The 24,174-nt window shown below is 63.9% G+C and overlaps 2 protein-coding genes across 2 annotated transcripts in view; both read left to right on the forward strand.

The window, feature by feature from the left end:
- The first annotated feature begins 2,253 nt into the window (after positions 1-2,253).
- On the forward strand, positions 2,254-3,711 carry ASCL5 (achaete-scute family bHLH transcription factor 5). The gene has a single exon (XM_043486174.1). The coding sequence runs from the start codon at positions 2,579-2,581 to the stop codon at positions 3,119-3,121; it is 543 nt and encodes a 180-aa protein (XP_043342109.1). The 5' UTR covers positions 2,254-2,578; the 3' UTR covers positions 3,122-3,711.
- Positions 3,712-4,412: 701 nt separating this feature from the next.
- Positions 4,413-24,174, forward strand: part of CACNA1S (calcium voltage-gated channel subunit alpha1 S) — a 55,495-nt gene continuing 35,733 nt past the window's right edge. Inside the window, exons 1-7 of the mRNA XM_043485773.1 lie at positions 4,413-4,669; positions 5,924-6,029; positions 18,961-19,100; positions 21,196-21,338; positions 21,468-21,620; positions 22,010-22,215; positions 23,389-23,492. Coding sequence (XP_043341708.1) covers positions 4,518-4,669; positions 5,924-6,029; positions 18,961-19,100; positions 21,196-21,338; positions 21,468-21,620; positions 22,010-22,215; positions 23,389-23,492 — 1,004 coding nt within the window. The 5' untranslated portion in view covers positions 4,413-4,517. The remainder of the gene's footprint in view (positions 4,670-5,923; positions 6,030-18,960; positions 19,101-21,195; positions 21,339-21,467; positions 21,621-22,009; positions 22,216-23,388; positions 23,493-24,174) is intronic.

The following is a 24,174-nucleotide window of genomic DNA, read 5'->3' on the forward strand; positions in this document are numbered from 1 at the left end:
TGGCTCTAGGTGAGTGATCACACTATCGTGATTATCTGGGTCATGAAGATCTTTTTTGTACAGTTCTTCTGTGTATTCTTGCCACCTCTTCTTAATATCTTCTGCTTCTGTTAGGTCCCTACCATTTCTGTTCTTTATTGAGCCCATCTTTGCATGAAATGTTCCCTTGGTATCTCTAATTTTCTTGAAGAGATCTCTAGCCTTTCCCATTCTATTGTTTTCCTCTATTTCTTTGCATTGATTGCTGAGGAAGACTTTCTTATCTCTCCTAGCTATTCTTTCTCTTCTGCATTCAAATGGGTATATCTTTCCTTTTCCTCTTTGCTTTTCGCTTCCCTTATTTTCACAGCTATTTGTAAGGCTTCCTCAGACAGTCATTTTGCTTTTTTGCATTTCTTTTTCTTGGGTAATATCTTGATTCCTGTCTCCTGTACAATGTCATGAACCTCCATCCATAGTTCATCAGGGACTCTATCTATCAGATCTAGTCCCTAAAATCTATTTCTCACTTTCACTGTATAGTCATAAGGGATTTGATTTAGATCATACCTGAATGGTCTAGTGGTTTTCTCCACTTTCTTCAACTTCAGTCTGAATTTGGCAATAAGGAATTCATGATCTGAGCCACAGTCAGCTCCCAACTAATTGTCATTTATTTATTTATTTACAACTAATTGTCATTAGGTGTAAATAAATGTCTGATCTCTATCAAATTATATTTAAATAAATTGAATATGAATAGGCAGGGATCACACGGGAGAGGACAGTCTGGATCTCGTATTTTTATAAAACAAGAGGACTGATTGCAAATAATTTTGAGCACCCCTTCCATGCCCAGCTCTGGCAAGGGACTGAGGGGCACTGCCTAATAGTGAGAGCACGCCCTGCCCTCCGGCAGCTTACTGTCTGGCTGAAGACTCAGAACGCACAGCCTCGAACGCCCATGTCGAGGGCTGGAGAATCCAGGCAATCAGCACAGGCGGGACTGGGGAGGCAGAGGGGCCACGACCGGCCGGGTCTGTGTCAACCGAGGGGTGAGGTGAGGAGCATGCAGTGTCAGGGGAGACTGGTCCTGATGGAGCCAAGGGGCCATTTGGAAGAGATTGTCTGGAACCATCCCTTGAAGGAAACTTCCCTCGCAAGGGGGTCCCTTGGGGGCCATGGAGCGGGGAAGGGGTATGTGGTTTGTCCCGAAGCCTCATGCGCTCATTCGAGAGCAGGTGCTTCGGGGGCTGTTGACTCCCCAGAGCACCTCAGTGCAGAGGGCGGGGTAGCTGGGCCCAGCTTGGGAGCTGGAGGAGGAAGTGATGAGCAGGTGCAGCAGCCTCGCGAGGGTCTGAGCGCATCCCCCACTGGGGACAGAGTCGGCCCTCTGTCACACGGAAAGCCTGGCCCGGCTTCCGGCCCCCGCTGCCCCATCACTGCCCATGGGGGTGGCGGGACCCTGAGGTCTCCGGTGGGGCGGGCACGATAGCAGAGCATGTGACGGGGCAGAGGGTACCGGCGAGGCATGCAGACACAGGGAGAGGGTGGGTCAGTGACGACAGAGTGGAATCTGATAACCGTGGGTGAGGGGGCTGGGGAGGGGGCGCAGCCCAGGCCAATCATTTCTAAAGCAACAGCACCCCGGAGTCTGGGAAAGGCTGTGTGTAACTTAGTCCCGCGACCAGCCCAGCTTCCTGCCTCATCCCCCGTCAGTTATTCAACAAGCACTTATCTGTGCAGACTGCGCTGGCAGGCTCTGCGCTCGCGGAGGCAGGAGGGACAAACCCAGGAGGCCTGAGCCAGCACACGCCCGATTCACCCCCTGCCCCCAGCTCCCCACTCCTCCCCCAGGCTGGGGGCCTCCGGGTGTGAGGCCCGGCAGGTGGGAGTGACCAGACCCGCCCCTCACTCTCAAGGCAGAGGACATCGCCAGGCCCTTTTATGAGGCAGGCCCGGGAGGAGGTGTCTTCAGGCGCATTTCTTTTCTCACTTTGTCCTCATACAGTATTATTCTGGGAAGGATGTTTTAATTCTCTCCCTACTGGAAACCGTGGCTCAGAGAGGTCACCCCAGCAAGAAGGGGTGAACGGAGGTCCAAACCCTGCTCCACGTGTGTCTTCAGCAGCCCATCACGTCTGCTCGTGATGCTTACAATCGCCTTGGAGGGTCGCGGGGGTAGGGGCCCCACAAAGGAGCCCACAAAGAAAGCCCTTTTCTAACTGACATGTCCACTCTCCTCTTTAGACACTGTTCCCCAGGAGCCTCTGCGGCGTGGCGCACTCCAGGCAGCAGGCCAGGGTCCCCGAGGGCGGCGAGGACCAAGAGCGCAGCGCGGGGCCGCGGGAGCCACAGGGTTGCGCCCCTGGGAAGGCCCGCACCCTGCGCCGGATCCCGCCTCTGCGCGGCCGCCCAGTCCGCCGCAATGGTGCGCCTTAGGGGGACCTCGGAGCCTCCCCACAGAGCGGAAAAAAGCGCTGACCAGTCCGTGCGCCCCCAGCCGCGGCCGGCGATGTGACTCGCCCCGCGCGCAGGGCGCGCAGACCCCGAGCCGGGGCGACTCGGGGCTCGCTTGGGTCCGGCTCCGAGCGGCACCATGAACGACGACTTCTGCCGGGCGCTGGCGGCTCGCCGGCCCGCGGCGGCCCACGGGTGCCTACCGCTGGGCATCGGGCCCCCTCCGCGGCCGGCGCCCCCGGCCGGCGCCGAGCCCCTGGGCGCTGTGCCCTTCCTGCTCTACCCGGGCGCAGCCGGGCCGCCCTACTGCGACGCCTACGCGGCCGCCTTCCCGGGCGCGCCCTTCCCCGGCGCCCTGGGCGCCTGCGACTACCCCTTCGAGCCCGCCTTCATCCAGAAGCGCAACGAGCGCGAGCGCCAGCGCGTCCGCTGCGTCAACGAGGGCTACGCGCGCCTCCGCGGCCACCTGCCCGGCGCCCTGGCCGAGAAGCGGCTCAGCAAGGTGGAGACCCTGCGCGCCGCCATCCGCTACATCAAGCACCTGCAGGAGCTGCTGAGCGCCGCCCCCGACGGCGCCGCGCCCCGCGAGCCCCGGGCGGCGCCCTCCCTGGCGCCCGACTCGGCCGAGCCCTCCTGCGGCTCCTCCTCGCCCTTCTTCGAGTCGGAAGAGTGCAGCCACTGAGCAGGCTGGGGCCGCCCGGGCTCGGGGGGCGCCGGGTCCCGGGGTCCCCGCCGTCCGGCGCTCCGGGGTCCGCCGCATCCTCCCTGCGCCAGCGCCACCCCGGCCCCAGCCCTGACAGCCGGCGGACAAGGGGCACGAGAGAGGCCACCCCGGGGTCGGGCTCCCGCTCGGCCCGGCCCCGCGCGGGAACATGTCTAAAAGCCCAGGTTCCGATGTGTACCCAGCCATGGCTGCCCTGATCCGTACCCCCGGGCCACAGGCGCTGCCCAGAAGGCGAGCCTGCTTTGATGGGCGGGCCTCGCCTGGACTCTCCAGGAGACGGCCTCAGACACCAGCGTCTCTTTGGGAACTTGCCAGCCCGCCTCCCAGGGACACCTAGAGGGTGAGCTGCAGGCCAGGCAGCTTGCACTCAGCCCGGGGGGGAGGGGGGTAGAGCGTGTGGTCCATGCTGTTCTCTGACTTCCTTAATGGAGGACTCCCAGCCCCCAGCCCCCAGTGTGGCCTTTTCCTTTTTTCCCAGGTCGGGAGAGGACTGCTTTTTCCCCTCATACTGTACTCTGTGGGCATGCAGACCACGTGTGTGTGTAGCACCGTGTTGGCACCAAGGGGCTGAATAAAGATGCTGAGCTCTGTGGTTCCGGGTCATTGTCCCCCCTCTTTTCCCCGGCAACGCAGTCTCCTTCCACTCAGAGCACTTGCCTCTGGGGTGTGTGGGGTGTTCTGCTCACTCATGCATTCAGCTGACGTTTACGGAGAACTCAGTACCTTCCAGTAAACGGAGGGGACAGAGTCCCAGGGCAGACACCTGCCCCTTGCACAGTCGGGGCGGGTGGGGTGGGGTGGGGAATGGAGGTGTGCACGCCCAGGAGCCCCCACCCTGGGGCGTGGGGTGAGAGTGGAGGTCTGGGCTGGACGGCTGCGGGTCGAGACGGCAGGAGGGCTGCGGACCCCCACTGAGCCGGGCCACCCAGCACCTTTTCCAGACGGTGCCGCGGGGCAGGGAGGGGGGCTGATCCTGACACCCCGGAGCTGGTGTCGGTGGCCTCTCCATGGGCCCAGTGAGGCTGGGGGCTCCCGGTCACCTCCTGAACCCTCTGTCTGATGCTCCAGCCTGGGCCCGCGTGTGACCCTCCCCCTGCCTCCTTGGGGACATACCAGGATGCCGCCGGCCGGGCCGGGGAGGGGTGACAGCTGCCTGGCTGCGGAGCCCGGGGCTGGCCAGCGGGGAGCCAGGGGAGGCTAATTTTACCCCTGGAGCAGCGAGAGTGATCCCGCCCCGCCCGGCTGGCTCATCAGGCCAGGCGCCCCAGCTCGGCCGCCCAGTCTCGGAGGCGGGGGCACTGGGACGCGGGGAGGAGAGGGCAGCGGTGGGGGAGCAGGACAGGCCACGGGAGCCATGGAGCCGTCCCCGGCCCAGGATGAGGGCCTGCGGAGGAAGCAGGCCAAGAAGCCCGTCCCGGAGGTCCTGCCCAGGCCGCCCCGGGCCCTGTTCTGCTTGACCCTCCAGAACCCCGTGCGGAAAGCCTGCATCAGCATCGTGGAGTGGAAGTATCCTTCAGGGGCCGTGCGGAGGGGAACAGGGGGCTCACAGACCTCAGGCTCTGGGGGCCGGCACTGGGGCCCGGGGTGCAGCCGGGGGCCTTTGGGAAGGCAGCCCTGACGGAGGCCCAGGGGCTGGGGGTGAGGCGCAGGGCCCCGAGGCCGCCTCTGGAAGGTGCTGGAAGGTGTGGAGGCCCTGACATGGGAGGGGGTGGCGGGGGCCGGCGGGCCGGCTGGGAGGCCGGGGGTGGGCACCGAGCCCTATGTGGCCGCACACCCTGGGCACAGGGGCGGGAACCCCCCTCACGCTGGCATCAGCTCCGGGAGGAAGAATGATGAAAATGCCTGTCTTGCTGGGGACGGGGGGCGGCGGGGGGGAATGGAGATGAGGATAGAGGGAAGGCCATTGTCATGGGGTTGCTGAGCGCGCTGGCTGGGAATATTTGGAATATTTCTGAGGGGTTTTGGAAGACCGGACTCCCACCAGCTGTTGCCTAGAAGACAGTGAGGGAGCTGGAGGGGCAGGGAAACCCGGGAGCTGGGACGCCTGGGTGGGACCGGGCCTGCCCCCACACCACTGTGCCCACCCCGGGCCCCCTGCCCGCTCCATCTGGGGGGCCGGGGGCCTCTCTCGCCTGCCTCCCGGCGCCTCTCCGGGCCTCTGCCCTGAGGCCACCTCTCTTCAAACCCAAGGAAGGAGGCTGGGAAGGGCATGGGGCCTTCCTGTGAGCCGTGGACACAGGGCGCTCCCCCACCGCCCACTCACGCACAGCTCCGCTCCTCCGTCTCCACCTCCACCTCCCATGGTGGCCTCCCCCAGGGCCCCTGCTGCTCGCCAGCAAGTCCAGGGAGCCTGCGGGTAGTCTCCCCTGCTCAGGCCGCAGAGGCCAGGTTTCAGGGCGCACACCCGCTCCCCGTCCCGCCCGGGGGGCCTCGCCCGGCTCACACCAGCCCAGCCTCCCCGGCTGCTCCTCCGAGGCCCCGAGGACTGTCTGACTGTAGCGTCTTCGAGGGGACAGAGGGGCTGGGGGCCGGGCGAGGGGTGGGGGTGTAGGGACTGAGATGGGACTCAAGACTCCCTGAGCGTTGGAGCCAGCGCCTCACGGTCCCTGAACGTCTCAGTCACCCCCTGTTGGAGGAGGGTCCCCGCCCCCCCACCCCAGGAGCAGAAGAGCCGGGCCTTGTGGTCCGCACAGACCCCCAGCGCGCTCTCCGCTCCACCCGCAAGTCCCAGGCCTCACTCGCTCCTTAACTCCGCCCCAGACCCTTCGAGACCATCATCTTACTCACCATCTTCGCCAACTGCGTGGCGCTGGCCGTGTACCTGCCCATGCCGGAGGACGACAACAACAGGCTGAACCTCGGCCTGGTAAGAGCGTGGTCCTTCCCTGCTGGCCAGCCCCCTCGCCGCGCCCGGTGGGGATGCTGCAGCTTCACCCCCACCCCCCGGGAGGATAGAGACCCCGTCCCCGAGACCTGCAGGGCGGGCTGAGCGGCTCTGAGCTCTCAGGGAGGCCTGGCTGGGCTGGACTCCGTCATGTCCGCAGCCAGCACTGAGCGAGCGCCGCTGAGCCAGCTCCATGCCCAGCGCTGAGGCAGTCCAAGCGCGGGCTGGAAACGAGTGTCCGGACTCAGAGCATTTCAGAAGGGAATGAGTTTGCTAAGAACAAAGATCAGAGAAAATGGGGGCGCTGCGAGCTCAGGGGGCTGACCTCCTAACAGACCTGAGACAGGCAACGCTTTCCTGGTTTAGAAGCCAACTTTTACAGCCTCAAGACAAAGCAAGTTCCTGCTGGAAGGTTGCTGTTAGGTGACTGTTAGGGTGGGCTTCCCAGCTGGCACTAGGGGTGAAAAGTCCCCCTGCCGAAGCAGGAGGTGTGAGCAACATGGGTTCATCCCTGGGTCGGGAAGCTCCCCTGGAGGAGGGCGTGGCAACCCGCTCCAGTATCTTGCCTGGAGAATCCCAGGGACAGAGGGCCCTGGTGGGCTACAGTCCGTGGGGCCGCAAAGAGTCGGACACGATTGAATTGACTTAGCTCGCACGCATGCGCGATTGGTTAGGGTGCTATAGGGTGAGCATGGGGGTCAGCATTTTGGCCTAATCTGGAGTCAGGAAGCTTGTTAGTGATGATCAGGGGGCTTTGGCAAAGGTTACAAAGGGCCTCGGTCAGCCTCGGAGGTGACCTTAGTTCTGGCTCCACTTCTGTGGCCGTGGGGCCTCGCGCCTGTGGCCTTGGGACTCACCGCTGTGAGTGAGCTCTGTCCCCTGCACCACAGCCCCTAAACCAGTCCCATTTGACAGATGCAGAAACTGAGGCTTACTAAGGCCAGTAACGGGGCTGAATGCTGACCTCCCTTCCCTTGATGTAACTCGGAAGAAACTTGCTTCTGTGGAGCTTGCTTTTCTGGGAGAGTTTGTGTTAGCACCGTGCTCCCTTCAGCCCAGCACCCACAACACGTCCACAGGCCAGGAAAGGCCGCAGCTGGAGGGGGTTTTCCAGGGTCAGGTTGTCCTGGCTCCTCCCCACCTCAGCCTGTTTGTGATGAGAAAACTGAGGCTTGGAGAGGATAAAAGATGGATTTACCCGAAAACCAGGTCATAGTCAAATGCCCGACTTTGCCCAAGTGCTTATTAGATGCCCAGTTCTGCACTAAATATTTTGCATTATTGTCTCTTTTACTCCCCCGTGAAGTCATTAGACCCATTACGAGACAAGAAAGCTGAGACGCAGGGGGTCCTGGTACCCTGCCCGGGGCTCCCGCACATGTCCGTCTTCCCAGAGAGTCTCAGACTCAGGTTCTGACTTTCAGACTTGACTGGATCACTGTGCCACCAACGTGGCGACAGCCCGGATGCCCCGGGAAAGCCCCTGGAGACCGTGGCCCCGGGCATCTATTGCCCAAGCTCCCGGGGGGCAGGGCAGTGGGCACCCCTCATTTCAGCAGGCTTTTCGGGCACTATCTCTGCATGGTGGGCAGGGGGAAGCTGGCCGCGTGCGTCCAGGGTCTGGAAGGACAGCGTCATCTCTGCCTCTGCGTGGCGCCCGTCTCCATGGGACCCATCTATCTTCAGTTGGGGAGAAGCTGGGAGTCTTGAGTGTGTGCTTGATGATAACTGGAAAAATGCAGAAAGTGGGGTCCGACGTGGGCAAGGCGGATGTGGGGAGGCACTCCTCGGAGCCCTGGGCCCCCATGACAGGTCCCTTCTCTATGCCCTGCGTCCACCCCGCCCTTCAGGGGTTTGTGCCTGGGGGCGTTGGTTCCATTTCAAGTCCCTAAGAGGTTGATGGCTTTGGAAAGGCGCTCCATCCTCCGGAGAGCGTCAGAGATCTTAGCGGGCACGTCGCCTTTCGTCTTGAAACAAAGCAGCCCCCTCAGAAAGTCCAGACGGTGCTGTGGGCTGAGTGACAGAGCCTGCAGAGAGGAGGCGATGCGTTCCCGGGCAGGACCACGCAGGAAGACTTCCCAGACAGCCAGCGCCATGGCGAGGGTCGGAGCTGGATGGTCTGTCGCTTGTCCGTGAGGGACCCCCACTGTGATGGCCCGAGAGGCAGGGACGCTGACGGTCCCACGGCAGGCTCCCCCCTGAGGCCTCCCGGCCCCCTTGTCCATTACGTGTTCATCGTCACAAAACCGGCAAGAGGGAAGTGAGGGTGGGCAGAGCAAGGGGTCGGGGTCGGGGGTCTTTTTCTCTTCTTCCCACGGTTGGCTGCTTTACAAGAATCTGAGGGAGGCCAGAGAACTCCTGTCCCCCCCAGCCACCCAACAGAGCCACGGTGGGAGAAGGGAGGCCCCCGGACCACTGTGCACTCTCTTGTTCATTTAACAAACATTTGTCACGTATCTGTTACGTCCCCGGCACCTACGGGGGACGGCCTTGTGAACCAGAGTTCCCGTCTTCACAGAGATCAGTCCAGTCCATCAAACAAGCAGTTAAAAGGACAGGAGACGTGCGGGGTCGGGGGCCATGAGCATGCTGTCCTGGAGGAAAACCCGGGCGAGCCATGGGGTCAGGGAGGCCCCAGAGGGTGGCAGGTCTGACCTGGGCCGGGAGGGCAGAGCCGGTGTCCTGGAGTGTGACCTGCCCGGGGAGGGGGGGCGCCGCGTGAGGGGACAATGCTCTGCCGTCGTGGTTGCATTGAATCATTTCATCATCTCGTCTTTGTGTTTTGTAAGTGGGGCCCGGGGGGGCAGGTGCACGCACCAGGAGCTCGGGGCAGTGGCTCGCTCACAGTCCAGCCTTCTGCCACCTCCCCACCTTCCCTGCCTCGAAGGGCAGACTCTCAGCTGGGGCCCTGGGCCCCCTGGCAGGACCTGCCCAAGGTCCTGGGAGGGTCAGGGTTTGCCCATGTGCCATGTGGGGTGTCCGGACAGCTGTCCCCCACTGGGGCTGCCAGGACCACGGCCAGAGGAGCCCCACAGGGTCCAGCCCACCCCCACCCCTGGGCTGTCAGCATACCCCTGGGGGAGGCCTGTCCCCCTCGGGCAGAGGCAGTGGGCCTATGTGCAGGGGGACAGCCAGTTCTGCTCCCCACCTCAGGCCTGGGCACAGCCCGGTCACGGGGTGGGGGGTGCCTGGGCAGGTCTGCACCCGCCAACATTAAACAGGCCATAGCCCCCCACCAGGAGAGGCTGCTGGGGGGAGCGCGGCAGGAAGGCATCCCAGGACCTTCAATGGCGCTGGTCCTGGACCAGGCCCGCATGGGCACCGTCCCTGGGCACGCCAGCCCTGCAGCCGTCCAGAGGGACGCTGGGGCTGCAAGGACCCCCAGGCCCGCGGGGAGGGGGCCCCAGGCGAGGGCCACATGGACACAGGGCTGGGGGCATGAGGTGGAGGCGTGAGCTGGGGCCGGAGCGGCTCTCAGGCGCCTCGGAGAGTGGGCTTGGGGCAGGGGGGGCAGCAAAGCCGTGTCTAGTGAGCAGAGGCCTTGGAGACAGTGAGGGGGGTGGTTAGGAGGTGGGCTCCATGGACCCGGCGCCTGATGGGCGTGGGACGGAGAGTGCAGGGGTGGAGGGAGGCGGGGGTTTCAGGGAGGGTGACGGGCAGGCGGTGGTGTCACAGGCGTTCCCGGGGGAGGGGACAGCCAGGGCCACCCCCGGCCCTGCAGGTGCGGCCGGAGCCTTTCCGCCCTTGGACGTGCGGGTTGGAGCCCCGGGCCGCAGAGGCTACCCCACTCCAGGTGACCGCAGACTCCCAGGGGCGGGCCTCGTGCGGCCCCGGGCAGCTGGCCCCGCGCTCGGGAGGGCAGCCCTGACACCTGCTCTGGGAACGAGCCCCCCCGCCAGGAGGCCGGGTCCCCTCCAGGAGCCAGTCCGGTCCCACCCACCAGCTCTCACCCAAGCTGACGGGCTGAACTGGGGGCCCCTGTGATGCTGCGTCAGGGGGAAGCCCGGGGTCAGAGCAGCTGGGGAAGCTGAGGCCCAGAGAGGCCCAGGAGGCCTGGGGAGACACCATGGTCAGAGGCCTGTGAAGGCGGGATCGGTGCCCACGTACCGGCCACCGTGATGCTGTCCTAGCCGGCAGAGGGGGCGTGGGCCCTGCCTCAGCCAGGCTGGAGACGCAGATGGAAGCTCAGAGAGGGGGCCCTGGGGCTGCAGCTGGGTGATCTCGGGCGAGTTGCTTTGCTTCTCTGCGCCCTCACCTGTGAAAGGGGTTAGCGTTAGCACCATAAACTTCCGATAAGGTTCTGCATGAGTCAAGACCTTGTGGGTTGTGCTACCTCATCTGCCAACACAGGAGCCTTTATTGTGCTGGGTCTCAGTACCCCTGTGGGGGCTTCCCAGCCACAGGGCCCCGGTCACAGAGGCGAGGCCCTGGGTTGTTCTGGACTCAAAGCATGTAACTCATAGCAATGACCAAAGGATTATCTCAGACGAAATCTTCCTCTTCACCCCACCCACCATCTGTGTCCGACCTCTTCAACCCATTTCTTCTCCTTCCAACATCTCACTTATCTGGATGGCTTTCCTGGCCTCCACCCCCTCCTCCAGCCGAATGCCACCATCACCATCTTTGTCTTGGGCGTCATCCGTTGGGCACCTGCCCTGTGCCGGGCGCAGCTCTGACACGCTCAGGGCCTCGCCCCCTGAACGCCCGCCGCGGCCCCAGAGGGCAGCAGTTTACTAACTGAGGCACGGTGCCCGTCAGTGGGCTCTGTGGGCAGATCTGGACCCTTGGTTGGGCGCTGCGTGTGGTTCCCTCCACACGCAGGGGAGGGGACGCAGGGGGTCTCTGCTTCCCTGGGGAGTGGTCCTGGGCGGGGCTGGAGGAGGGGGCGTCCAGGACAGCAGCTGCCGGCCCCTCCCCAGGACCCCTCTCTCTAGGCTGTGGAGTTGCTGCCACACAGGACAGGGAGGATGCTCAGAGATCCAGCCCCACCTCCAGGACCCCCAGAGGGCAGGCTGCTTTATGTCTGCAGGACTGACTTACCCTGACTGCGCCAGGCTCCCCCAGCCTAGGGAGGCTGCGGACATCGGTTACACAGGGCCAGCATGTGTCAGGGAAGCAAGAGGACGGAATAGACCCTGAGCCCTCCTGGGGCCAGTGGAGGGGCAGCGGGATGGAAGCCCAACTAGGACCCAAGGCGCTGGCCACAGCCCAGCCCAGGACCCCGGGAGGTCAGCTCTGCCCCGCGAAGGCCCACCTGCTCCCTGAGGCCTGAAGGGGCCTGCCCCTGGGGACCCCCGACTGAAAGAACGAAAGGAAACCTTTGGGAGTGTCTCCATCCAGCCAGGGCCAGACCGAGGGGACCCACGCAGAAAAACTGGCGGCGGTGACCAGAGAGACCAGCTCTGGGACAGGCTAGAAACATCGCTTTACTTGCTTATCTGTCACTTTGCCCGCAAGCAGAGAGTAAAGACAAGACTGATAAAAATAGAGAAGGAACACATGTTATAGGTTGATTCAATGCACAGACATCAAGGAGGAGGGTACAGCTGGTTCAAAGAGAATTCAAGAAACAGAAATCTATGGCCCTGGAGGAAGCATGACAGGCTAGGGTTGCCGGGTGAACACACAGCAGGCCAGCGTCCTACAGGGCGGTGAGTGCGTCCATCAGGGACGGTGTCTATCAGGCAGGAGTCTGCGCTCCTACTGGGCAGAGTCCTGAGGGTCAGAGGGACAGACCCCGGTCAGTGGTGTTCAGGGTGGGAAGGGGAGGGGCTCTCGCTGACAGTCTAGAGACTGGAGGGAGCGTGCGTCCTAGGCGTGTGCCCTGAGCGTGTATCCTGGGTGTGTGTAAGTGTGCATCCTAGGCATGTGTCCTGAGCGTGTCTCCTGGGCGTGCGTCCTGAGTGTGTCTCCTGAGCATGTATCCTCGGCGTGTATCCTGGGCGTGTGTCCTGAGCGTGTCTCCTGGGTGTGTGTAAGTGTGCATCCTAGGCATGTGTCCTGAGTGTGTCTCCTGAGCGTGTCTCCTCGGCGTGTCTCCTGAGCGTGTATCCTCGGCGTGTATCCTGAGCATGTGTCCTGGGCGTGTGTCCTGAGCGTGTCTCCTGGGTGTGTGTCCTGAACGTGTCTCCTGGGTGTGTGTCCTGAGCGTGTATCCTGAGCACACCGCTAGTGTCTACAGGGCAGAGGCTGGGGGTCTGCCCCGCCACCCCCAGTGCCCAGGACCACCCCCTGCTGCCGACCAAGAGCTGTCCACCTGCGGGAGAGGCCGGGCGGAGGTCCCGACAGACCCCTCGACCAGGCCTGCTAGCAGAGGTTCCAGCAAGGACCCAGTGCTGATTTCCGAGGTCTGGAGGGTTTGCTGACTCCGGTCAGGCCGGCCTGGGGCAGCCATGGGGCTGAGGGGCCGGCCGTCCCCGCCCCCGCCCCGCGCCTGCCCTCCGACGGGCCCCTGACATTCCTGGGCTCGGGTTGCCGTCTTTTTATAGGGTCTGGAATGCGCCCACTGCCACTCAGCCGCCCCACCTCCCCGGGAAGCAGCCCACGCTGGCCTGGCTCATCAGAGACCCCGGGTCAGCCGGGCACAGGAGTCCGAGCCGGGACCACTGCTTGGGGGCCTGGCGAAATGCCTGCCCTCTCCTGCCAGGGGGCTCAGAGTTCCCCATGCTCCTCCTTGCCCCCCTCAGCCCAGGTGCCATGTGGGCACCGAGATGGCGGGTGGGCAGAGTCGGAGCTGCCCTGCACACCTGGCCCAAGCGGGTCAGCCCGGGGCCCCGGCGGAGCCCAGGCCTCAGGCAGCCTCCGCGCCTGCCGCCCCCGCCCCGTCTGGCTCGGGCTCAGATCCCTGCAGTCTGTGAGCCCCAGCTGGGGTAGGGGCTGTCCTCCAGACCTGTCGGGGGAGCTTGTCTGTTCAGCCACATGGGGGTGGCTGAGGAGGTGGCTGTCCCTTCCCCTCTGTCCCCTCCCTGCGTTCCCAGCCCACCGCCAAGCCCTGAGGAACGCAGGCCTGGAGGGCAGAGGACGGGATCTGACGAGCCCCCTGGGTCCCCGTGTGAATGTTCTCCCCTCCCAGCATGATGCAGTGGTTGAGGCCACAGGGCCTGGGTTCTCATCATGGGCCTGCCAGTCAGCCGCTGTGTGATCCTGGAGAAATTACTTAACCCTGCTGTGGTTTGGTTTCCTCATCCGTTCGGTGGGGGTAGGAGCGCCGCCCTTCCAGGCCCCGTGAGGATGATGTGCATGTGTGTGTGTGCATGTGCGTGCGTGTACACATGCATGTGTGTGCGTGCACATGTGCATGCGTGCGTTGTGCACATGCGTGTGTGTGCACATGTGAGTGTGTGCGTGCGTGTGCACGTGTGCGTGCGTGTGTGCATGTGTGCATGCATGTGCGCATGTGCATGCATGTGTGTGTGCGTGCGTGTGCATGTGTGACTACAGCAGGGCCTGGCACATGAGCTCAGTGAACCAGCGCGGTCGTCACCACGCCAGCCCAGGCCCCGTCTCCTGCCCACCATGTGGGGGCCTCACTTTCCTGCCCCCCCAGGTGACCGGGCTCCCCCACTGTGGCCCTCAGCCCTGCCGGCCTCCTCTGGACACACTGCGGACCCCTGACCCCAGCGCGGGCCCCACAAGAGCTGGCTCTCCTGGGAAGGGAAGGGGAGGCTGGAGGGTGGGGACTCAAGTCCCGTCCATGCTGGGGAGGGTGCTTCAGGATGAATGCAGATACTGCCCTCCCGCCAGTGGGCTCTCCTCCCAGCCTGGAGGCTGACGGGTCCTGCAGACACACCCCAGGGCCTGCACTCCGCAGGCCAGCTCCCCGGGACGCCTGGGGCTGAGCCAGGGCAGGCGGGCCGGGGCCTTGCCCCTCGACCCCTCGCCCCTCACCTCTGCGTAGGAAAAGCAGCAGAGTAGGGGTGCCCAAGAGGTGCGCTCTTTGCTCCCAGAGGCCGACTTTGCCCGGGCCCCAGGCCCGGCCCTCCGGGATGGACAGAACTGGGCTGTGCTTATTCTCCGCTTGCTCACCCTGTGGCCCGACGCCGGTCTCAGGCGGCGCCTGGGAGCGGCGGCCGCTGACCCCGTCCACCCTCGAGGCCACAGTGTTCTAGATACATGGTTCCCCAGGCCGCTGTCTGCTGTCCCCACGGGCAGCTCAGGAAGCAGGAGTCCTTGGCAGGGCTGCCCCCTGCTGTCTTGGGGGTCCCCCGGTGCCCTCAGACGCTGCCGCAGCTCAGGGTGCTGTGAGGAAGCAGGCCCTCGAACCTCCAAACCCTGGGCTGAGGCTCTATTTTGCTGGGGAGACGGTCACTCCCTTCAAGCCCTCCCACATGCCGGGGTGGGGGCTTTAGGAGACAAAGCTCCGGACGTGCCCCCTACCTCTCCCAGGGCAGCAGGCCCAGCGTCTGCTTGGGGAGCACACTGGGGAGGATGCGGCGGGGAGCATCTTGGAGCCGCAGCGCCCGGGGGCCACTGAGTGAGACCCCACCGGCGCCCCATGCCCACAGGCTCCCTCCCTCAGCCAAACCCGCTCTGGCCCTAATAGTGAATGACTGTGACTGGAAAAGTGGAATGCCCCACGCCCACCCCAGTAGGATTTGTGTCCAAACAGGCCACAGCGCCTGGACCCTAAGGGAGGAGCCTCAGGCCTGGGGGTTGGGGAGGACCCGCCGCCTTCGGAACTCTGACAGGAGCTACCCCACTCCATGCGCCCTGCCCTGGACAAGCCTGGGGGCCTTTCCGTGGACCCCGCAGAGCCCAGAGCCCTCCAAGGGGCCACGGGCGTCAGGGATGCTGGCGTCCAGGCCCGCTGTCCTGAAGGCCCCAGTGTGGTCAGACAGGGGAGCTGAGGCCCGCAGACCCCTGGAGGGAGCCCCACCCTGCCCCCATCTCCCCTCGGAGCCCAGGGCCTCGGGGCATGAAGAGTCAGGCCAGGACGGCAGACCCTTGGAGACAGAGTCAGCGGCGGGTGGGGTGCGGTCTGAGCCCCGCTGTTCCCAGCCTAGGGCTCCAATGCCCCCAGGAGCAGCTGCACGGTCTGTGGGTCAGGGTCACGGAGGATGGGGTGAAGTCTGAGCGGGCTGAGTCTGTTCTCAGCCCAGGGCTTGTGGGGGTCTGGCTCCGATGCCCCCAGGAGCAGCTGCACGGTCTGTGGGTCAGGGTCGCAGAGCAGGCCCACCTCCAGCCAACAATGGCCCTGGAGCCCCAGTGAGCGGCCTGTCTGTGGAGGGACGTTTGCTAGTTAAGGCCCTTCCTTGCTGGGATTTCCCTGGTCTCTCAGTGGCAAAGAATCTGCCTGCGATACAGGAAAGCCAGGTTGGACCCCTGGGTCAGAAGGATCCCCTGGAGGAAGGCACGGCAACCCGCTCAGTGCTCCTGCCTGGGGAGCCCCGTGGACAGAGGAGCCTCGCGGGCTGCAGTCCACGGGCCGCAGAGTCGGACGCGACTGGAGCGACTCAGCACGCACTGTGGGGAGTGGTCTCGGCTCCCGCTCAGACAGGCTCGTGGTCTCACCCGGGCAGTGCCAGGGCTCCGAGGCGGGCACTGTCTCCCTACGTGGGCATCGCAGCCTGGGGTCCAGCATCCCTTCTCAGAAACGGAGATGGTGAGGCCTCTGATGGCTGCCTCTGAGGCGTGTGGTGTCAGGGATGGATTTTCTGCTGTGTATTCATTCAGCAAACATTGCTTGAGGCCATACTGTGTGCCAGGTGGTCCTGCGTGCCCCAGCACGGAGCTTTGCAGACGACCTGTGAGACCAGCGCCGTCTGTGGCTGGCGCATCCCGGCCCCCGTGGTCTGACGGGCGCTGCTCCCCCGCAGACCTCGTCGGCGGTGAGCTGTGTGGGCTGGCCCCGGGGCTCGCCGCGTGACTTCCGCGAGCCCACCTTGGCCTGTGACCCGCCCGCGTGCCTGGGGGTCGTGCGCATGCTCTGATGGAGCGAGGACAGAGGGCCAGCGCCGGGGACACCGACGCCCACAGACGCCCACGCGGCCGCTGGGTGCCAGACGCAGGGGATGGGGCAGCGGCTCTGGGTGGTACAGTCAGGCGGGTGGACTGTCAGGAAGGACGAGCTGGGGCGTGGCAAGCGGGGATGGCTGCGGACAGACACCCCAAGCGGGGCAAGAAGACAGCCGGGGGAGGGGAGGAGAGGTCCTGGGGCCCAGTGATGACACTGGAGTTGGGGTCCCTGAGAGAGAAGGCTGCAGTCCTGGGGCTCTCTCAGAAGGACAGTCCTGGCAGGGGAACAGCAAAGGCGGAAGCCCTGAGCCCCAGCGCCTTCATCAGGATTTGGGGGGAGCCGTGCCTGGCGTGGGGGTGGGGGTGGAGTCCCCCCACGAAACCTCCCCTCGCCCCCCACAGCAGAGACTCAGGGACACCGCCTAAGGTGACCTTTGCCCGCTCCCCAATCCCATTGCTGATGGGGACCGCCGCCGAGAAACCACGGGCAGCCTCAAGCTTTGGGAGGCATGGGGGCACAGGTTGTGTGAGTTTGGGGGCAGGCGGATCAGAAAACGTTAGGGTGCAGAAAGGTCTGGACGTGGTGGGTGCTGGGGCCCAGGGCAGAGCGGTGGGAGGCGTCCAGAAAGAGCCAGGTGGGAGTCCCGCTCAGCAAGTTGGTGCCATAAGCTGAGCCGGGGACCCTGTAGAGAGGCAGGACCTGGGAGGGGCGTTCAGGTCAGAGGCAGGACACGCGGGGCCCAGACCTGGCTTCCCCCGGACGCGACCGCGGACCACAGCTCCGTGAGAACCAGCGGGGCGGTGCAGGGGGACGTAGGCGCAGCAGAAGGGAAGGGGGTGCGGGGGGAGCAGGCAGCCGGGGAGCTCCGGGAAGGCTGGCCACCGGGGCCACCGTCACAGATGGCCTCCAGGGTGGCCCTCAGTGAGCCCCGGGCAGAGAGCCGGGGCTGGGGGGCTGGGGGACTGGGGGTGACTCCATGTGACCCCATTCTTGTGACTAAGGAAGGGGCCCGGCCCCCTGCCTCCGGGGGGGTGCACGTGTACACAGGGCACCCACCCAGAGTTCAGTGACTCCACGCGCTTCAGGGCCAGGCCAGGAGCTATCGGCCGCAGACCCTGAGTGACCCAAGGCCTCCACGAGCTCCCTGGTGGCCAAGCGGAAGCAGAATGGGCAGGGGCAGGTGCGGGCCCCGCCCCCAATGCGTGGCCGGCCGCCCGGCCTGTGAGGTCTGCAGCTATTCTGGGCCCTGTTTTCCTTCTGCTGAGCCCACTTCTGCCCCTGGGGCAGCAGCCACTGCAGGGTTTAAATGCTGACTTGACTTCACTCGCTGCTCCTGCCTGCCCCCTCGGGCTGCCGGACTCCCAGTGGCCTGCCATGCAGGGGCCGGGACCCCCGCCCCCTCAGCTCTGCTGTGCGGCCCCCACCCTTGCAGGGAGCCGTGGGACGGCCCCTGGACAGTGACCAACCCCCCCGGGTGATGGCCCCAGTTCCCGGCTGCCTTACCTAGCTCAAGCACAGGCCCCACACAAGCCCTTCAGTAGGATGATGCAGCCTTGCATTCCAGACCTACAGCGCCGTTTTCTGGAAAAAGGAGGAAGCTTTGGGCTTATAAGTTGGTGGAAAAAATGAGGGGCCCATTGAGGAAAGCAGGCTTAGCCCATATGTACCTGTTTCCTCCTCTGGATAGAAGGGGAAATTGTGCTTTCAGGAAAATGCTCTAAATACTAAATGGGGAGGTCTCTGCAACCGGATCCGTGTGAGTGAGCTGTTGGGGACCTTGCCTCCCACGGCCACCCTCTTGGAAGTTAAAGTGACTTCCCCTCGGGTCATTAGCCAGGCGGCCCTAACGCAGCGACGGCTCTGCCGGGTGCTGGCCTGGTGGGGGCGGGTGACCTGTGGGGACGCAGGCGTGGGTGGTGGGGCTCAGGCCTCCTTGGGGGTTGGCTCCGGAGGATGCTGTCTGTGCTCCCGCGGGCGGTTGTGCAGGGTTGTCCAGGGATCGAGCCTGTGGGGGGCGCAGGGCAGGGGCGGGTACAGAGCTCTGAAGCCTGGCTCAGAAGTCCGTGGTGTCAGCCTGGAGCCCTGACAGGGTGAGCTGCTACTTTGGAAATAGCTGCCTCCTGGGCCCGGGACAGCGAGGGGTCACTGGGCGGGGTCAGGAGAGGCCTGGAGGAGCCCCCGTTCTGTCGGGGTCGGGGTGGTGGGGGCTGAGCCAGGAGCCTGAGCCCTGGACTGCGGGGCCCCCTCCACGGCAGTGACCCCGCAATGCCCCCACCATCCGTGATGGTGCCTGTGCCTGCCGAGTGGTGCCTGTCGACCTTGGATGTGGGCACGTGGGATGGGTGGAGGGGGTCACAGAAAGTGGATGAAAGGGAAGACTCTGACCAGCCCGGAAGGCCCCTCCGGAACCCCAGTGAGTGCTCCTCCACCCTCCTCCCGTGAGTCCTCAGGATGAGGGAGAAGACACCTGCATGGAGCCACCTGGGGCTTTCATCCAGGGGCTGTCAGGCTGTTCATCCATTCATCCCACTCTAGGCTGGTGTAGAGTCTTTTTCTAAAAAAGGAGGAACTTCCCTGGTGATCAGTGGTTGACTCTGTCCTTCCACCGCAGGGGTCATCATTTTGGTCCCTGGTCCTTGAACCAAGGTTTCACAAGGCAGCATGGCCAAAAAATAAAAGAGCAAAAAATCAACAATACCCCCTCTCCCCCGGTAGTTTATAGTCTAGTGAGGAAGACGGGAAAGGAACCAGATAGAAAAGCATGTGGTTTTTTCAGCTGGGGATACGCTCAGGAGACAGAGTGGGAGGAGGAGCAGAGGATGTCAGAAGCGGCCCCAGGGCCCGGTGTGGCCCCCGGGGGAGGGGCCCCGCAGGAGGGAGGGACCCAGGTGGTAGGGCAGCAGGGGCAGGGGTCCCGAGGCGGCTGAGCCCTGGTGTGACCTCCTCACCCCACAGGAGAAGCTGGAGTACTTCTTCCTCATCGTCTTCTCCATCGAGGCCGCCATGAAGATCATCGCCTACGGCTTCCTGTTCCACCAGGACGCCTACCTGCGCAGTGGCTGGAACGTGCTGGATTTCATCATCGTCTTCCTGGGGTGAGCGAGGCCGGGGTGCGGGGCTGAGCCTGGCGGGGACCCCAGGGCCCAGAGGCGGGTGCAGAGGTGGGGGGGTGGGGGCAGTGGGGGCGCCAGCAAGTCACACCCTCCCCAGCCAGGCATCGCCAGCCTGCTTGCTCTCTGCACACACGGCTGGAAACGCGTGCGTGCTTCCAGGGCCCAGCAGCTTCTGGACGTTCATAAATTTCTCAGCCTTCATTATCATCTCTCCACGGACCTGTGTGGAGCACGTGTCACTTGAGTTCACGAGAACGGACATTTAGTAGTAACCTGTGGGAGCCTGCTTGGGCTTCCCAGGTGGTGCTGGTGGTAAAGAACAGCCTGCCAATGCTGGAGACGTAAGAGACGCAGGTCCGGGCCCCGGGTCGGGAAGATCCCCTGGAGGAGGGCGTGGCAGCCTGCTGCAGTGTTCTTGCTGGAGAATCCCAGGGACAGAGGAGCCTGGGGGGCTCCTGGTGCACAGCCCCTGGGGTCACAGAGAGTCAGACGCGACTGGAGTGACTGAGCGCACAGGAAGCACACGACAAGATGCCACAGACTGGGGGCTGACACCACAAACACGTATTTGCTGACGTTCTGGAGGCTGGACATCCAAGGTCAAGGTGTTGCCAGGCTCCTCCTGAGGCCTCCCTTCTTGGCTTGCCGATGGCCACCTTCTTGCTGTGTCCCCACATGCCCTTCCTCCATCCACACGCACCCCCAGTGTGTGCCCACATGGTGTGTGCCCACGTTTCCTCTTGTTCTAAGGACACCAGTCGGACAATCAGAGCCCACCCTAACAGCCTCCTCTTCACTGAGCCGCTTCTTTAAAGTCCTTTCTTCAAATACAGTCATATTCTGAGATCCCAGGAGTTAGGGTTTCAGCATATGACCTGGGAGTGGGGGGTGGGGAGCATGGCTAAGCCCATGACATAAGATCTAGCAGCCACCACCTAACTATAACAGGGCTTCCCAGTGGGCATGGGGTGTGAGAGCAGGGCTGTAAAGAAGGCAGAACGCCAAAGAATCGATGCCTTTGAACTGTGGTGCTGGAGAAGACTCCTGAAGGTCTTGCTCAGGCAGCAAGGAGATCAAACCAGTCAATCTTATGGGAGATCAACCCTGAATATTCACTGGAAGGACTGATGCTGAAGCTCCAGTATTGTGGTCATCTGATGCCAACAACCAACTCATCGGAAAAGTCCCTGATGCTGGGAAAGATGGAGGGCAGAAGGAAAACAGGGCATCAGAGGATGAGATGGCGGGACGGCATCACTGACTCGATGGACATGAGTTTGAGCAAGCTCCAGGAGATAGTGAGGGACGGGGAGGCCTGGCGTGCAGCAGTCCATGGGGTTGCAAAGAGACACGACTGAACCACTGAACCGAACACACAACTCTAACTCCAGAGGCTGCTGTCTTAACCACTAAGCTGCCCTGAAAGTCAATAAAAGCGGTGGTGCTTACTTGCCAATTGTACAGTACTGCTCCGGGCAGAACACAGGAAAGAGCGGGATTCTCGAGTCAGCCTCTGCCCCGGACGGACTCCTGGCTGGAGGCCGCGCTCCCGCGTGGTGCAGGCTGGGGGCGGCTGTCAACAGGATACAGAGGGCCTTGAGACGGACCTCAGAGTGACCGGAGAGCAGGAAGGACGGTCCGGGGCTCTGTCGGACGGGCAGCAGGAGGAATGCCCACGGGAGAGCCAGCCCCGGGCTCTCTCCTCCGCGAACCCCCCCCGCCCCGCCCTCCGGGGTGGGGCCGCTGGAGCCGCCCACCCACCCCGGGGTGCGCTCCGCCCCCAGGCTGACACAGATGCTGCGACACCCGCAGCTCCACCCGCACCTTCAGGGCCAGAGTGGACGTCACAGACGGACCCAGTGTTCGTCTCACTGAGCCTGAACACGGTGGCTGGGGCTTCTACAAACTTCCGCAGACAGACAGACATCACCAGAGCAGCCCCGGGTCTGAGGCCCCAAACCTGCCCCGCGCCCCCCGCCGCCCCGCCCCTCTACAGGTCCCCGGACGGGACAAGGGCCCCGACCCGGGCAGAGGCCTAGCTGACCGCGGGCCCCGCCTCCCCCTCTCGTCGCCGCAGGGTCTTCACCGTGATCCTGGAGCAGGTCAACCTCATCCAGAGCAACACGGCCCCGATGAGCAGCAAAGGCGCCGGCCTGGACGTCAAGGCGCTGCGGGCCTTCCGCGTGCTCCGCCCGCTCCGGCTGGTGTCCGGGGTGCCCAGTGGGTGGCGCCGCCCCGCCCCGCCCCCGGCCTGCTCCCTGCCCCGGTTCTGGGCCCCTCCCGGCTGGGCGTCCCGGGGAGGGCCGGGCGAGCGGGAGGGAGGCTGAGTCCGCGCCGCCCCGCCCGCAGGCCTGCAGGTGGTCCTCAACTCCATCTTCAAGGCCATGTTGCCGCTGTTCCACATCGCGCTGCTCGTGCTGTTCATGGTCGTCATCTACGCCATCATCGGCCTCGAGCTCTTCAAGGGCAAGATGCACAAGACCTGCTACTTCGTCGGCACGGGTGCGCGGCGGGGCGGGGTGGGGCGGGGCGGGGGCGGGCTCCGGTTCAGCGGCCCGGACTGAGCTCTCAAGTGCCGGCGGGAGGCCCTGCCCACACCTCCGTCCCGCTGCAAAGTCTGTGCATACAAGTGATCCGTGGCGTGCCTCGCAGCCTGTGGTCCCGAGAAGCCTCGCCTCCAGGGAGGTCTGCCCGGAGCTGCTGCCCGCAGGCGCCGCCGTGCCTACCGGTTTCCGTGGATCCGTGTCCGGATCCATACGCACGCCCTCCGCCCAGCCTCCCTGCGGTCTGCACTGCACTCTCCCGGGGCTGTCCTCCCGACTTCATACTCTTGTTGAGATGCCCCCTCCCATTCCCGCCGGGGGCTCACTGCTCTCGCCTCCCGCCCTCAGACATCGTGGCCACGGTGGAGAACGAGAAGCCGTCCCCCTGCGCCCGGACGGGCTCCGGCCGCCCCTGCACCATCAGCGGCAGCGAGTGCCGGGGCGGTTGGCCCGGCCCCAACCACGGCATCACCCACTTCGACAACTTTGGCTTCTCCATGCTCACCGTGTACCAGTGCATCACCATGGAGGGCTGGACCGACGTCCTCTACTGGGTGGGTCTGGGCCCGAGCCCGCCGGCTGCCCCTACCCGTGGGCTCTGGCCGTGGGCGGGCCTGTCAGTCCTGGACCCTTGGAGGGCCCGCTGCTCCCCCTCCCCCTCCCAGGCGAGTGTCCCAGCATCCCGGGGGGAGGGGCTGAGGTACCACCTGTGTCCACAGCCCCAGGAGCGGTGAGGATGGAAACCCGGAGCTTGGCAGCTTCTGTCTCAGCCCCCACATTGTCCCCAAGGCTGGCTATGAGTGACTCACCCCTGATGGCCAGGAATCTCAGATTTCCCGAGGGAGGAAGGGCCCTGTGAGTCTCTCTCCTCACTGCTGGGCAAGGTTGCTCTCCCATAAAAAGACAATTGGATATCAGGTCCCTCGTCCGTAGAATAAAAATACCAGCTCCATCATCGGGTAGTTATGACGGTCAATGAGGCTGTTAACTGAGTCCCCACATTGCCGATGCACACCCAGAGTGTAGTCCTCCTGTTGAGAAGGCTCTTTATTTGGTGTTACTCAGAGCTATTTGGTCTTCCAGTAATGGAAGGCATGATCCCATTTTCTGGATAAGGAAACTAAGGCTCAGAGAGCTTCGGTGACTTGGCCTCTGGTGGCTAGTGAGCAACATGGCCAAGACTGACCTCTAATCCACCCGCTCCAGCCCCGGAGCCTGGCCACAGGCGACACTGCCTATGGGGGGCAGTCGTAGAACTGTCAAATGCTTTGCAAATGCAAAGGATTAGTGTGACTGGCTCTCGTGAGCTCAGATTAGAGGAGCCAATTATTAAATGTTACAAAGGGCTGTCACTCGTGTCGTTTCGCCTGTGACCAGCCTGTGAGGAGCGAGGTCACGTCATCAGCCCGGGAGGTGCTGGGACAGGGCTCAGAGATTGCAGGGACTCATCAGAGCCACAGGTGGTTCCTGAAGGAGCCGGCCGAGTGCAGACCGAGGCTTGGAGTGTTTGTACTTGGAGAAATCTTGGCTGGAAAGGAGGCTGGAGGCAGCCGGCAGGACGGGGTCCAGGCAGGGAGCCGGGCGGTTGGAGGGAGGCAGGGCTCCGTCCCGCCGGCCAGGTAGCCGTCAGCAAGGCCCCAGTGCTGCATTTCAGGCCGGACCCGGGTGGCCAGCTTGCGGAGGGCCTGGACCCGCACGCCGGGGACTCACACCCATGTCTGGACCAGGTGAACGATGCCATCGGGAACGAGTGGCCCTGGATCTACTTTGTCACCCTCATCCTGCTGGGCTCCTTCTTCATCCTTAACCTGGTGCTGGGCGTCCTGAGCGGGTGAGGGGCTTGAGGCAGCTGGGGGAGGGGGGATGGAGGGGGCGGGGAGGGAGAGAGGGGTGAGGGCAGGGGGTGTGACTTAGACCTCCCACTCCTCCCCGGTCCCCTTTAGCCAGGAGCAGGCTCCCCGCTAGCAAGGGAGAGCAAAGATGCAGGGAGAGCCCCCCTTTCTCCACCTCCCTCCTCCTCGAGCCTTCTTCTGTCCTCGCTTCTTTCGGCCCCCCTGCGTGAAGCCCCCGAGACCCCAGCCTGCTGCCCCTGGAGGTGCAAGGTCTGAGGCTCAGCTCCAAGAATGGCCTCTGGGCTGAGCACGCAGACTGGGGCACGAGGTCCCAGTTTAAGCCCTTGCACTGCTGCTCACTGACTGTGTGACCGTTGCTAATTCCCAAACCCCTCTGTGCCTCGGGGTCCACCTCTGTCACAGAGGAGTAATGTCAGGGTCTGATCCACGGGCTTGTTGGGAGAACCGCACGAATCAGTTCCTGTAATGTACTCGGGCAGAGCCCGGCACACCGCGGGCGCTGAGTGCTCGTGGTCATTCCTCTCTGAGGCTGCACCCTAGCCGCGGCGGGCAGCCTGGAAGTGGCCACCACCAGCCCCAGGAGCTGCCCTCCTGGCACTGGCGGGGGTTGCTGTCTGTGGACTTGGAGAAGAAGGACATGCTTTTGTTTTTATTGCCTCT

Source organism: Cervus canadensis, chromosome 13 (genome assembly GCF_019320065.1).
Source record: "Cervus canadensis isolate Bull #8, Minnesota chromosome 13, ASM1932006v1, whole genome shotgun sequence".
In the NCBI taxonomy this organism is placed as follows: domain Eukaryota; kingdom Metazoa; phylum Chordata; class Mammalia; order Artiodactyla; family Cervidae; genus Cervus; species Cervus canadensis.

Bases quoted from the DNA above. Each gene is read 5' to 3' on its own strand.
- ASCL5 (XM_043486174.1), top strand. From the start codon at position 2,579: ATGAACGACGACTTCTGCCGGGCGCTGGCGGCTCGCCGGCCCGCGGCG.